This window comes from Bison bison, unplaced genomic scaffold (genome assembly GCF_000754665.1).
Source record: "Bison bison bison isolate TAMUID 2011002044 unplaced genomic scaffold, Bison_UMD1.0 scf7180017864527, whole genome shotgun sequence".
Lineage (NCBI taxonomy): Eukaryota > Metazoa > Chordata > Mammalia > Artiodactyla > Bovidae > Bison > Bison bison.
In genome coordinates this window covers 470,361-486,060 of record NW_011495078.1, presented here as the reverse complement: position 1 = coordinate 486,060, position 15,700 = coordinate 470,361, and the positions used below count along the sequence as shown (strand labels likewise).

Below are 15,700 nucleotides of genomic sequence, written 5' to 3'. Positions count from 1 at the left end.
AGGAGGAGGGACTCACTTGCCCCACACTGTGCCAAAGGCACAAGTTCAAGGCTAAAGGGTTTTTATCACATCCAGTTGTGAATCAGGAAGAAGGCAGGATGGTGGACTCTCTCTGGAACCTCAGGGACAAAGGTGTCCTGGCAGCAGCCTAGTCGGGGAGCAGCTCCTCCTGCACCTGGCGTCTCGGAGGCGCACCTGGACGTGGGGCCAGCCGCCTGCCAGACAGCCACCTGCCGGCCAGCACCGCCCCTCCTCACCGACCAGCACTCGGAAGGCTCCGAGTGGCAAGGGGACGGCTTGACTGCAGCCACCCAAACATCTCAGAGAAAAGGAAACCCGACATGCTGCCTCCCAGGATGCACAATGGGAGATGCGTCGTGGGCTCATCAGCCCTCCTCCCAGGGACGTCGCTGCACCAGCTGCACAGCCTGGCGCTCAAGCCTGTTCAGAACCCGTCTGCCCAGAGCCCGTCTCAGTGGGAGAGGCACATTCACACCGGGGTGTGTGTCTACGCTGACCCCACACACACAGGTGCACGCTCACCCTGCAGACCTGCAGGCACGCACCCACAGGTGCAAACCCACTCCTGCACACTTGCACATACACATGTGTACACTCACCTCTACATACCTGCAGGCAGACCCAACAGGTGCACACTCACTCCTACACACTTGCAGGCACACACCCACAGGTGCAAACTCACTCCTGCACACTTGCACACATACTCACCCCTACAGACCTTCCAGCACACACTGACAGGTGCACACTCACTCCTACACACTCGCACACACACACACATATGCACACTCACCCCTACAGACCTGCAGGCACACACCCACAGGTGCAAACTCACTCCTGCACACTTACACACACACACGTGTACACTCATCCCTCAGACCTGCAGGTACAGACTCAACAAGTGCACATGCATTCCTACACACTTGTAGGCACACACCCACAGATGCACACTCATTCCTGCACACTCGTACACACACATGCACACTCACCCCTACAGACATGCAGGCACACACCCATAAGTACACACTCCTTCACACTTGTACACACACTCAGACACCTGCAAGCACACACTGACAGGTGCACACTCAGGTGCACACTCACTCCTACACACTTGCATGCACACAATCACACTGGTGTGCACACTGATTCTTACACTCCTGCACACAAAGAGATGCACATCCACCAAGCATTATGGGTAGAAGCAGCTGAGATTTGGGGGTTGTGGTCAGAGGTCAAACCCCAACTCTGCCCCCTACTCACCATTTCTTTGAGCAAAAGCCAGGGGTGTGACCCCAACCTCTGCTGTCACCCCGAGTGACTGGCTATTTGCAAAAACCAAACGCCGCCTCCAGGGTGAGCGTGAGCCTCACGAGGACATTCAGACTGTCTCTGGGGAAGCCCCGTTTCTGGGTATCCTGATTCATCTGTTTACAAATCATGACCTGCCCACTGCCTAGGGTCAGGTTCAGGGCCAAGCAGACCAGCGGTGGGGCCGTCCCGGGTCTTACCGCGTGGCCAGTTTGTGGCAGACGACACCTGAATCGGTGATGACCTCACTCAGCCTCAGCTCCAGGTGGACCTTGCCCTGGAAGGCACAAGGACAGGGGGTCACAGGGGCCAAGAGCAGCGGGGGCTCACGGGCTCCCACCAAGCACTGGTGAGACCTGACCCTGCATTGCATCCATGGCCCATCTACCTGCCCAGCTCAGATCCCAGAGTTTATGTCTCCAGCCCTCCTGCTTTACGATGAGCAGGCTGTTAATGCAAGTGCTGCTTCAGAAGAAACAAAAGGAAAAGGCCCTGAGGGCACAGTGTCTGCAGCATGTCCGGCCGCTGCTTGGGCTAAGCTCACTGCACGCTGTGGGCCTCGGGCAGTTCTGCTGCCATCTTGGTGTCTCTGTGTCTGCCGTGAGGCTGGTCGGAGGCCAGGAGCCTCAGTCCTGCTCTTCAGGAAGGAAGTCAGTGCTCATGGATGCTCTGGGAGAAGGGGGCAGGGCTGGAGGAACGCAACTGGGCTGGGGCTGTGTGTGCAAAGGGCCCCTGGCTGAGGACAGTAAGTGGGCAGGACGGACAGGTGGACACAGCCAGGGCATGATCAGGGCTGCAAACAGAGTGGGGAAGACCAGCCCCCAAAAGTCCAACAGGAAGAGCATGGTGTGGGTGCTTCTGTGAGTGAGTGTGATGTTAAACTAGAATGACTTTCCTTAGAACGGAGCAGCACTGGGTAATTGTCTCCAAGTTCCTTTCCTAAACCTCCCACGGACACAAGGGCCATTGGCTGCTTGGCTGCACACATGTGTCCCCTGGGCTTGCTCTGACCCCAACGGGAGCCATGCCCTGACCTCTCCAGGGAGGTGGCTCCAGAACCCCTGCCAGGCTGAGGGCTGGGGTGGTCCCCCTCCCACAGGAGGGTCAGCTGAACCTTGCTCATTAGCTGTGAGCCCAGGCAAGATGTAGTGAGACTTTGCCAAGGGTTCTTGCATTACACTGGTCTGAGAGAAGAGAGACTTGGGGCAGAGCACTGAAAATGCTGACTTCATAGACTTCTCAGTCTTATTTGAGGGGAATAATGACTGAATAGCATCACAGACCCGGTCACATGAAACATCCACTGGGACAGACCAACCTGGCTTTAAATACATGTCAGCAAGTCTAGAAAGCACCGCAGCCACTCTCTGACCACACTGGAAACTGAACTAGAACTCAGTGAGATAGAAAGCTAAAAATAACAAAATATATGGAGATTAAACAACACATTTCCAAATAACAAGAGGGCCAAAGCAGAAGTTTCAGGGGAAAAAAACTTTGAATTTGTTTCTTTTCATAAGTTGACGTGAAATAAAGCATCAAGATTTATGAGACGCAGCCAAAGCAGCATTCAGAGGGAAATTCAAAGCAGTGAATCCAGATATTGGAAAAGATGGAAGGTCTAAAAATCAGTAATCTAAGCTTCCACCTTAGGAAACTAGAAAGAGAGAAATTAAATCTAAAGTGCCAGAAGAAAACAACTTGAATCAAAGCAGAAATCAATGAAACCAAAAACAGGAAATCAATAGAGAAAATACATAAACCAAAGCTATTAAAAAAAAAAAAACAGTAAAATTGGTAAACTTCTAACCATGCTAAAAAAGAGAAAGAGGACACAAGTTACTAAAACCAGAAATGAAAGTGAGGCATTGCTGCTGGCTCCAGGAAAGCAGCTGTGGTTCCGACAGTGTGGCTGAGAGCCACGAGGGGGCCACGCGTGCTCACGGCAGCCCACGAGGGCGCACACAGGCGCACCTGGACTGGGGGGAACTGCGTGGTGTCGGGGGCCCTGCCCAGGTGCGCGGCTGTCACCGGGCGGGGTCCGGGGAGGGACAGGACCCAGACCCGGCGCGTCTGAGCGTAAACAGGCTAAGCAGCACGCCCTGGGCAGCCTCTCCTGTGACTTCCTACGACTCGATAACAACTTCAGAACTAAAAGCTCAGCTTTTTCAAAAAGGCAAGAGCAAGGGAAACCTACACTCGCCACCAGAGCAGCGTCTACATCAGGGGACTGAGCAGTGGGTTTGCCGCGGCTGCAGGTGGCGTCTCTTCAGAACAGCAGTGACGGGAAAGTGTGGACGGAGGCAGCGGGGACAGGAGTAAAGCACGCGTAGCACGCGTGTCTGACTGCCTCCCGTGGAGGGGCCTCCCGGCCACCCGAGCAGCGGCGGCCGCTGTCGTCCTCCAGCATCGGCGTCACAGTCAGGACCGCGCCCCCCGTTCTGAGTGATCACAGGCCCCTCCGCCTCCTGCAGCACATGGGGCCTCGGTCAGAATTGACCAAGCGTGAGCACCCTCACCACATCCTGGGCGTCTCAACGCGCCCATGTGCCATCTCCCTGTCACAGGCTGGGCATGGCCCCAGTGGTCACGAGGCGTCCACAGCAGAAATCCTGAGCCCCGGCATACAGCTCCGAGCTCAGTGGAAGCCCTGGGCCCACGAGGAGGCATGTGGACACTGGGCCAGGAGCCCGGGAAGGCCTCGTGGGCTCCCCAGAGGATTCAGTCCGTGATCCTGCTGCTTATAAAATCCCACGTGATGGGGAGGAAGCCGAGGCCCAAAGCACCAGGGCCACCCTCTGCTGAGCTCAGTGCAGGCCCCGGGCTGCCACGCTGCTGGCAGAGGCTCTGGTCCTGGAACCAGGCATGGCCTGGGCTCAGGGACAGGCTGACCAGGAGCACAGGCAGGGTCACCAGGGAAGAGAAGATGCAAGCAGGCCCCCCGACGAGCATCTCCTGGACCCTGGACCCAGGCAGCGGCCCTGCTGGGGGGAAGCCCCGGGCCTGGTCAAGGTGGCACTACCAGTTAACACATGGCTGGGGCACCAGGTGGGCCCTGTGGACGCTCAGGCCACAGGCCCTTCATCACCCCTTCGGTCCTCCTTGGGGCAGGGAGCCAGGACATCGTGGGCGCCTCCAGTAGATAGAGGCCCACAGCCTTAGGTTTTCTCACCTTATTCTCTTTCTGTATTCAATTATCTGTTACGTTCTTTTGCATTTTACATTTTTAAGCTGCACAACTAAGTCTGACGGCAACCGATGGAACAAACAAAAGGAACCACCCAGGAGGACACACCCAGGGCACAGTCTGCTAACCCCTGTTTCCGCTGAAGGCCAGAATCCTGCATCTGCTTCTCGGCCAGCCACGGTCAGGTCTCCTGCACCCCGAGGTACCTGGACCCGTGGGCTCCATTAGCCTCACCTGCACTTCGGAGTCAGCATCCACGTGCTGCAGCTGGAACCACGTGTCCCTGTTGTGGTACTTCTGCAGGTCTTCCTTCTGGATGGCCACCTTTCCTGGAAGACCAGTGCAGGGGAGACCAGTCATGAGGGGCCGATCTGCCCGCCCGACCTGCCCGGCCGGCAGGCTCTCCACCATCAGTGTCAGTCATCTCAGACGGGAGACGGACAATGTGGTAAGGGCACAGAGGCCACTTTTGTCTTGGAAGTGCCACGTCCACCCGAACACAGCCTGGGCCTGGGCGGGCTCCTCCTCCCATGTCACCCAGACTGTGGCTCAGGGGCAGCTGGTGGAAATCTTACAGATCTGGGGGGGCGGCTCTGCCAGCGGTGCTGCCCGGGCCCGGGGCGGGGTGTGGGATGCGGTGAGGGGACAGGAACCCAAGGCAGCCATGTCACAGCCCCTCCTGCCCCAGCATCCATGCTGTGACACGTGGTGGGTGGTGTCTGCTGAGGACTTTGCCGCAGATACCCTGGAAGTGTGTGCGCTTGCATGAGCCATGGCTGGGAACTCACATGTGTGCACATCTAGTGTGTGTGTGTGCTTGTATGAGCTGCCGCTTAGAACTCACGCGTGTGCACACCTAGCTCATGGGAGCACGCACAGTCGGTTCACACTGTGTGAACGTGTGTGTTTAGCTCATGTAGCATGCGTGCACACGTGTTCCTGTCAGGCCTGCGGAATGAGCCGGTTATCACCTGCCTGGGTCTACGAGTCAGTGTCTCTCGACGTGTGATCACAGGCCCTCTGCATCCAAACAGCTGCCGGGCTTCCTAATGCAAGTTCCCGGGCTTGTTCCAGATGAGAAAGCAGCCTCCAGGGTGGAGGGATCTACAGAGGAGTTCCTCCTGGAATCTGCATTTCCACAAAGTCTGCAGGGAACTCCTAGGGTCCCAAAGTTTGAGGATGCCCACCCTCAACAGCTTTACGTTCCTGACACAGGCTTGGTACTGAGGAGTCAGAACGTCAGCGAAAACATACACATAAATACACGCGTGTGATGTATATTACCTGGTACAGAATCGTAGTGTTTAATATATATCTACAACCATCACGCATCGTTAATTCACCCTTTTCTTTCCAGGAAAGCGCATGGGCAGTTAGCAGATGCGTGCCCACAGCTTGTAGTGACAGAGGGCACCAGGCTGCCCACCTCCCCACACTCCGTGGCCTTGAGCACGGGGACCACACTGTCCACCAGAGGAGGGGAGGGGGAGCCTGGCCACATGAGCACCCTGTACACGTGTGTGTGCACATGATCCACATGTACACACATGTCCCAAATACACGGTAAATCACATATGGAAATAGGAACAATAAAGGACAACATAAAATTAAACATTTTTAAAATTCAGTTGCTTCCTTTTGGAGCTCAGGACACACAGCCTAACTCAGGACCACAGTCTCGTCACCAAAGACGACACTATTGAGCCCAGAGCTGGAGGGCCGGCCCTGCCCTCACCCAGGACACACAGTCCTCCTCTCCAAGGAGGAGGGCTCCATCTCGGGCTTCCGCAAAGATACGTTCCAGCTCCCACGAGACAGGAGCACTGGCAGCCTCACGGGGAGGCCTGCCTCGCGGGTCCCCAAAGCTTCTGTCCCCTTGCTTCATCCAGGGGGGCAGGCGGCAGGTCGCTGATGCGGCCCGGTCACTGAACAGGCAGCCTGTCCTGCGAGGCTCCGGGCCTCCTGCCTCGTCAGGCGCCTTGCCTTCCCATCTTTCTGCCTCATGCTTCTCCCAGACGCCATCCCACCAGGCTCCCCAATGATGCGCCCTCCTCTCTGGCTCCCCTGGGAGCTGCCGGTGGCCTCGCTGGGGCCCGGTCCCATCCGCCAGGAAGGGGGAGGTTTGAGGAGAAGGACGCCCTGCTGCTGGGCTTGGGGGCTCAGGACATGCACCCACAATACAGGTGGTGGAGCCAGAGCAGCGAGGAGGCATCAGAGGGTCCCGCACTCTCCGCAGCCCCTCCTTTGTCTTGACCCTTCTCCAAAACCCACCGTCCCTTCCCTAAGCTATGCTGCTGGCCCACGTCACCAGCTCCTTCTCATCGCTGAGGTGTCTCCCTGCCACATGCGCTTTAAGAGGAATTAAAAATGCTTGTTTCTTCTTGTTAGTCTGTCTTCTGTCTAGTTTTGCAAGGGCAGTCAGAGTACCCAGGTAGGTGAGACAAGGTCTCTGCCCTGCAGTTTTCACACTCTGTACTCCAGACATCGACAGATGCACCTGCTGGGCACAGCCAGGAAGTTAGAAATGAAACAGGGACATGCCATCCCGAGAGCCGGGGGCTGCGGCGCCATCCCCTGCCTGTTCCCCTGCCCGCTGTCCCCGCAGCACGTCAGCACGTCCACCACAGGCCTCTGCTCACCTCCCACCGTCACACGTGGCGGCTCGAGGCCAGGCCTCTGTCCATGTGCACAGTGGACGCAGCACACCTGGCTCCAAGGGTCAGCACCAATCCCTGCTCACATCGACCTCGCTGGCTCAGCTCTGGCCATGCAGAGCCGAATCCTGCCCACCACAGGCCTCACAGGGCACTGAGGCCACGGCACTCAGAGTCGGATGAGGAGCCCATGCCAGCGAGGAGGCAGAGGGCACAAGGCACACAGCAGCAGAGGCTGCCGCAGAGTGCAGGCCGCAGGACAGCAGAGGACGCAAGTCACAGCCAGGAGGGCCTTCCTCAATCAGCATCAGCGACCTGCCCCAGGCTCCTCCCCTACCACCTCGCCTTGTTTTGGGGGGCATCTCGCCAGGGCCTGACGTGGGCTCCCCCACCTCTGACACCTGTCAGCAGGCAGAGCCCCCAGGAGAAGACTGCTGCTTCTCTGCTGGGCTCCTACAAAACTCTACCCTTCTCCCCGATGGGAATATGACTTTGAGTCTTGCGTGCATAAAGCCACAAGAAACAAACATTTCTTGGAACTGAATTGGGCAACACATTTCATTGAAAAGGGATAAAGAAATGTTCAGACTCCATAATTAGTTCAGCTGGGTAGGAGGGCTACATTTGAAGTTTGAGATTTTAAGTAACCACAGTGTTTTCCTGGTTTTTTTTTTACTGGAGTAGGGAGCAGTCACATATTTAATACTCAAATGACTTCTATGACTTACACATCAGTACTACTCTTTATTTTTGGAAGTGCTTAATTCAGATTTAAGTGGGTAATACAGAAACACAGAATAAAATCTGAAACATCCAAAAGGATATAAAATACAGCCAAGAATAAGCTTGTCTCTCCCCTGCTACACAGGTTCCACCTTGGGGTCACCTCTGTCACCAGCTGCCAGCCTGTCCTTCTAGAAGCTGACCACGTCAAGAACATATGGACGTGCACTCTTTACATGTCAGAGGCAGTGCTTCCACAGGCTGTCCTGGGGAGCACTGACCTGCAAACCACTTAAATGTGCCCAACGTGTCATAATCCATAGATTCGCTGATTGATCTGGGTGACATCAGGTCACTGTATCCCCTGGGCCTCATCCACTCAGGAGAACAGACTCAGGACCCACTTAGGAGGAAAGGCGCAATGGCCTTTCCACCACTAAAACCCCCGAGTGTTATTTCCTGATGGCACTATACCTGCTGGGGTCTATTCAGAAGAGAGAAGCATGTCAGGCAGTTCAAGAAGGGGGATGTGACGGGGGGACAGGGACGGTACAGAGGGCGCAGGAAGGTAGGCAGCCAAGGGTGACACCCTCAGGACGGCAACTAAGGAGGGACAGCTGGATGCTTCCCCAAGACAGGCGGGGCAGACACTCTCGGCACTCCTGTTCCCCTGGCGTCCAGAAGGTGCACGGAGGCAGAGAGAGGAACAAGGGCCTGCAGACTTGAAGGGAAGAAAGAAGGCTTTGCTTACAGAATCTACAGGAAAAGCTAGTAGAGTAGCTGTGTTTAGCAAAACCACAGAATACAAAGTCAGTACGTAAAAATCAAGTCTATTTGTGAACAGAAGCAATGACAGTGGGAACCGAAATTGCAAAGACACTAACACACCCATAAAATGGTGGTTTTACGGCTGAGCTTTTGGTGAACTACAGAGAAATCTTTGTCTACAGCACCAAAAACATGAACACAGGGGCATATGTATATAAATACACACACACACACACACACGCATATACACACACACTGCCCACACATAAGCGTGTGTGCATGCAAGATGTGTATGCTGAAAACACATCACAAAACCTTGATGAAAGAAATTAAAGACCCAAGGACGTAGAGAGACATGCCATGCTGGAGGGTCTGAGACTCAATTTTCTTAAAGTGTTAATTCTCCCCAAATTAATCTACAGATCAATGTAATCTCAATTATTTTAGAAATTGAGAAGTGGATCACAAATGTAAATGACAATTCAAAGGACCTAAAATAGCAAAACAAGTTTGGAAAAGGACAGAGCTGATGAGCTCACAGGACCGATTTAAGACTTATTGTGAAGATGCAGGATTTGAGACAGTGTGATGTTGGTGTGAGGAAAGGAGTGCACACCAGGGGAACAGAACACAGAGAAGCCACAGCTAGACCCAGGCGTGTAAAGTCAATCGATTCTCAAAAGATGCTAAGGAAATTCAACTGGACATCTATAAGGAGAAAAACAAATCTTGCTACATGCAAAATATACTTGAAATAGATCTAAATATAAGAACTAAAACCAAAAACTTTCTAGAAGAAAAAAACAGAAGATCTTCGCAACCCTGGAATAGGAAAAGAATTCTTAGATATGACACCAAAAATACAAACTATGAAAAAGTTTTTATAAACTGGAGTTTATAAAAATTAAAAACTTTTGCTCTTCAGAAGACACTAGTAAGAAAATAAGAAGACAAGTCAGAAGTTAGAAGGAAATATCTGCAAGTGCACATCTGATAAAGGGCTTGTATCCAGAACACAGTTTAAAAACTGAAAGTCTCAACAAGAAAGCCCAACTAAAAGGGCAAAGATCTGAACAATTTACCAAAGGAGAGATAAGACGGTAAAAAGCACATGGAAAGATGCCAAATAACTCTCCATTATGAAAAAGCAGGAAAACTACAGTAAGATACGACACACATATTAGGATGGGAAAAATGAACTGAAAAAAAAGACACGAGTGTTGGAGAGAATTCAAAACGGCGCATGAGGAAAGCAGTGTCAGTCTCTAACGGGCAAATACTGACGGGATGGAAATCTTTCTCCTTCTCGTTCAGGTTCTCTGGCCTCTGTAACGAAAGAAAAATTAACGAGGGAAAAACAGGCAGGTTTATTGACATGTATCTCAGATACATGAGGGGAAGCCTGGCGATGAGTAACTCCAGGAGGCGGCAGCAACTCGGAGCATCTCCACCTAAAGCCAACGGTCAGGGATTTTCAGAGGAGTGATGACACAGAGGAGGAGCTTCAGGGAGTCCGAGCTTCAGGGGGACGGAGACGACAACGGCGCCCACTCCAGTACTCTCGCCTGGAAAATCCCATGGACGGAGGAGCCTGGTGGGCTGCAGTCCATGGGGTCGCTAAGAGTCGGACACGACTGAGCGACTTCACTTTCACCTTTCACTTTCATGCATTGGAGAAGGAAATGGCAGCCCACTCCGGTGTTCTTGCCTGGAGAATCCCAGGGATGGCGGAGCCTGGCGGGCTGCCGTCTATGGGGTCGCACAGAGTCGGACACGACTGAAGCGACTCAGCAGCAGCAGCAGCAGAGGTTCAGAGGGCTTGCTACGTGGGCTCCTCGGGGGTCGCCTCCAGGCTGATCGGGGTCTAGAGTTGTCCCGGGTTGCAGGGCAGAGAGATTTCCATGTGTCTGCTTCTTCTCAACTGCCTTCAGCTCAAACAATTCCTTATGTCAAAGTGGCCTATTCGGGATGGCAAATTCTGCTGTCTTCTAAAGCCTACAGAATGCCCCAGCAAGCTCACTCCTAGGTATTTTCTAAGAGAAATAAAACCATTTGTCAACACAAAGACCTAGACAAGAAAATTTAGGGCGGCTTTGTTCACAGTCACAAAAACCTGGACACAACCCCACCCCCATCTGGTGATGAGTGGGCAAAAGCAGACTGCCCTGCGACAGGCAGAGTGCACAGACTACAGCTCAGGAAACTGGCCTACGGACCAGGGGACCAGGGTCTCACAGCAAACCCCCACCTTTCACAGAGAAGCTGCAGGACGCCCTCCCCACGACAAAGGTGGGAGATGGTGGGAGGGGCCCCACCAGCCACCCTCCCAGAGCCGGTGGCCCTGACCCGGCATGACCTCCACTACTCACACGAGCATCTCCGCACCCGCCCTGGGGCACCCGGGACCCAGCCCGCCGGGGGGCCCACACGGGGGCTGCACAGGCAGAACCGGGGGCTGTGCCATCAGATCACAGGCAGACGTGAGAAGCCGGTGACACAGTGCTCGTTTCTGTGACACAAATTTATACCCTAGAATGTGGTTTCTCATCCTGGTAACAACATAATTGCTAGTCATAACTTTAAATTACCCCTGGAGATCAGACAGCCTCTTATTTTTATGGCTGTGAGAACGATTTTGAAAACTCTAAATCTGGTTGCACCCTGACACATCCCAATTTTAAAGCCACCAGGAATTGCTAAACCATGATTTTGCTAGTTATCTTTAAGAAGAGCAGGTGCCTTAAACAGAATGATTAATAAACATTTTTGTTGTTCAACTCGCTCAGTCATGTCCAGCTCTTTGCGACCACATGGACTGCAGCACGCCAGGCTTCCCTGTCCTTCACCATCTCCCGGAGCTTGCTCAAGTTCATGTCCATCGAGTTGGTGATGCCATCCAACCGTCTCGTCCTCTGTCGTCCCCTTCTCCTCCTGCCTTCAATCTTTCCCAGCATCAGGGTCTTTCCCAATGAGTCAGTTCTTCACATCAGGTGACTAAAGTATTGGAGTTTCCACTTCAGCATCAGTCCTTCCAATGAATATTCTGGACTGATTTCCTTTAGGATGGACGGGTTGGATCTCCTTGCAGTCCAAGGGATGCTCAAGAGTCTTCTCCAACACCACAGTTCAAAAGCATCAATTCTCTGGTGCTCAACCTTCTTTATGGTCCAACTCTCACACCCATACATGACTACAGGAAAATCCGTAGCTTTGACTAGATGGAACTTTGTTGGCAAAGTAATGTCTCTGCTTTTTAATATGCTGTCTAGATTGGTTACAGCTTTCCTTCCAAGGAGCAAGTGTCTTTTAATTTCATGGCTGCATCACCATCTGCAGTGACTTTGGAGCCAGAAATAAAGTCTGACACTGTCAAAGTCTGCCCGTCTATTTGCCATGAAGTGATGGAACGCAATGCCATGATCTTCGTTTTTTGAATCTGCTGAATTTTAAGCCAGCTTTTTCACTCTCCTCTTTCACTTTCATTAAGAGGCACTCTGGTTCCTCTTTGCTTTCTGGAATAAGGGTGGTGTTATCTGCATACCTGAGGTTATTGATGCTTCTCCCAGTAAACTTGATTCCAGCTTGTGCTTCATCATCCAGCCTCGCATTTTGCTCCATCAGGTAACACGTCACATTCCAAACCCATTGCTCTGTTCCCTTTCCTCCTTGAACAAACCCTGGTGTGTCCAGCAGCAGCTGGACAGAGACACCCCAGCACCGCGCAGGGACCCCAAGGCCACGGGAAGTGCGGTCCAGTGGACACAAAAGAGCCGCTCCCACAGTGACGGTGGATGTAGCATGCACCGAGGGGCAGCCCCTTGCTGACCAGGGTCTTGGCCAACAGTGGTAGCCACGCGGGCACCAGGGAAGGGCCTGAGGGGGCTCCAGGCCAGGAGGCACCAGGCGAAGGCACCTCTTAGTAGAGGCCGGAGCCCATGTCTGGCTTCGAGGAGGAACTACCAGGGCTTGACAGCTGCTAAGGGTTTGTTCGAGCACCATCCTTAGGGCAAAGGTAGCCATGCACACAGGGTGAGCGGCATGAAAGTGCCCCCTGTCTACCCCACATGGAAAACCTTCCGGATCAAGAGTTAAAGGTCCTGCTGGCAGCCCAACCACAGCTCCATCTTAAACAAGTCAAGTTATGAATTGCCTGAGTTCCTGTGTGATCCAGGCCATGCACTTGTCAAACAAACCCTGGTGACCTCTACTTAAAACTCAGCAGTTTCCAAGAATGCGACTTGTTGGCCAGACCCAGTAACCAGCATCTGCATCTTGACAAGTGTGACAAGCTCTGATCCATGTGCTGGGAACTCTGCTAGATGCTTCCTTAAAGGACCGCAGTGCCAGCACTGCCTTCAGACTTTTTCTGAGGGCCACTAGTCTGGACACAAACACCCTTGACAGGTCATATGTGGGTGGTGAGTGGAGCTAGCTGGGCGCCCCAGGGGCGGGCAGGAGACTGAAGGGTCAGGGGCTGTCAGAGTCAACTGCTCTGCCCCAGAGCAAGCACTGAGATTGCGCCCGCTAGGAGCAGCCAGGCCACCAACGATCAGCTGGATCCTGAGGCTACAGCTGAGCCCGTGTTGTGGGGGCTCGGGTCTAATTCTGGGGCCAAGGGAACTGATGGGGCTTTCCTGGGACAAAGGCGCACCCACCAAACGGGCAGCTCTGGGCTGCTCCCCATTTAAGGTGGGCCTCGCTCTCTCCAGGATACTGGTGCATCTGGGACCCTGACACCTCCGAGAGCCCCTGAACACCTCTGAGAGTCCTCAACATCCCTGAGAGCACCCAACACCTCTGAGAACACCCCAACACCCCTGAGAGCACCCCAACACCCCTGAGAGCACCCAAACACCCCTGAGAGCACCTCAACACCCCTGAGAGTACCCCAACCCCTGGAGAGCACCCTAACATCTCTGAGAGCACCCAACACCCCTGAGAGTACCTCAACACCCTGAGAACACCCCAACACCCCTGAAAGCACCTCAACACCCCTGAAAGCACCCACCACCCCTGAGAGCACCTCAACACCCCTGAGAGCACCCCAACACCCCTGAGAGCATGCCAACACTCCTGAGAGCACCCCAACAACTCAGAGAGCACCTCAACACCCTGAGAGCACCCCAACACCCCTGAAAGCACCCAACACCCCTGAGAGCACCTCAACACCTCTGAGATCACCCCAACACCCCTGAGAGCACCCCAACACCCCTGAGAGCATGCCAACACTCCTGAGAGCATCCCAACAACTCTGAGAGCACCTCAACACCCTGAGAGCACCCCAATACCCCCTGAGAGCACCCCAACATCTCTGAGAGCACCCAACACCCCTGAGAGCACCCCACACCCCTGAGAGCACCTCAACACCTCTGAGAGCCGCTGAACATATCTGAGAGCACCCCAACACCCCGGAGAGCACCTCAACGTGCCGGAGAGCACCCCAACACCCCTGAGAGCACCCCACACCCCTGAGAGTACCTCAACACCTCTGAGAGCCGCTGAACATATCTGAGAGCACCCCGACACCCCGGAGAGCACCCCACACCCCTGAGAGCACCTCAAGACCTTTGAGAGCCGCTGAACATATCTGAGAACATCCCAACACCCCGGAGAGCACCTCAACGCGCTGGAGAGCACCTCAACACCCCTGAAAGCACCCCAACACCTCTGAGAGCACTCCAACATCCTTTGCAGGACCCCAACACCCCTGAGAGCACCTTAACACCTCTGAGAGTACCCCAACACCCATGAGAGCATCCCAACAAGTCTGAGAGTACCTCAACCCCTCTGTGAGCACCCCAACACCTTGAGAACAGCCCCCCCATAGGTGGGTGCTGGGCGTTAGGGATAGGCAGGGGCTGGGGTGGTTGGAGGAGCCCTTGGGAGTCATTTGGGGGCAGGGCCAGGGACCCCACTCTAGCCCTGATGGACGGCTCCGATGTGTTTCCGTGAGCTTATGGGGCATTGCCCTGCACCCGCTGATGGCCAGCCTGGGACAGCCAGCAAGGGCAGGCGAGATGCTGGTGCAGTTCACTGGCTTAGATGGGGTGTCCAGTAGATGTCCCAGTTCCTCCAGAACAAGTCCCCATTCAGAAGAGGCAGAGAAAATGAAGAATACACCTGGTTGGTTGGTAGGGACCTACCTATGATGGAATCCCTCCGGAAAACATCTCGATCAAAAATGTAAAAGGACAGGTGACGGAAACTCCGCGGAATCTCGCAGTAGAAGTCCTCTCCATAGAAAGGGCTAGACAGAGACAGAGGGACAGGGTTAGACTCTGTGAGCTATGCCCCCAGTCCTGGGGGTACCGGGGCCGGGGTGTCGTCAGTCCTGGGGTGTCATCCTAGGGGGATCAGTCCTCAGGGGTGAGCACAGGGTTGGGCCATCATGGACCCAGGCCACTCCCTCTTGGTCAAGGGGAAGCCCACAGTGTCTCTTCGTGGGGACAAAGTTGGGAGCATTTTTCCAAAATACAGGAAGCTGTGGACGGTGGGGAGCAGGGTGAGACCTCCTCACGTGCCTGTCAGACTGTCTCTCCTCTCTGGGCCCCAGAGGCCACGCAGCCCGAGCCCCCTGCTTGGCACCTTTGCCCGGGCATCTCTGCACGCGGGTCATAGAGGCACTGTTGCAGGCTTCTCCAGATAGAGGGAACGTGCAGCCCAGGGACAGTTGGCCTGAACTACCACTGTATGACGAGGGTTTAATACCGGCAGCCCTGAGGTCAGCCAGACTGCCTTCCTTGCTAATTATAGGGAGAAGTTCAAAAGCAGATTCCCCTTTCCCTGAGCCCAGATGCGCAACCACCTCCCTCTGCCAGCAGAGTCATTTCCCACCCCCCACCCCCCAACACTGCGCCAGGATGGCACCGCCCCGCCCCTACCAGGGCCAGCCTCGAAAAAGAACCCGGTTTTCCCCTTTTGTGCTGTTCTATGTCCAAACACGGGCATCCGTTTCCCAGGTCTGGGGGAGGGGAGGGCGGGAGCCATGGAATAGAGGGGAGCCTCTTATGAGCCCCAGATGCACCCCAGGGCAGCCCACACA

The 15,700-nt window shown here is 54.4% G+C and overlaps 1 protein-coding gene across 1 annotated transcript in view; it reads right to left on the bottom strand.

Annotated features, from left to right (window-relative positions):
• Positions 1 to 15,700, bottom strand: part of RASA3 (RAS p21 protein activator 3) — a 53,554-nt gene that overhangs the window by 25,823 nt on the left and 12,031 nt on the right. The window contains exons 3-5 of the mRNA XM_010831532.1: positions 14,802 to 14,905; positions 4,748 to 4,842; positions 1,527 to 1,603 (exon numbers count right to left, since the gene is read on the bottom strand). Coding sequence (XP_010829834.1) covers positions 1,527 to 1,603; positions 4,748 to 4,842; positions 14,802 to 14,905 — 276 coding nt within the window. The remainder of the gene's footprint in view (positions 1 to 1,526; positions 1,604 to 4,747; positions 4,843 to 14,801; positions 14,906 to 15,700) is intronic.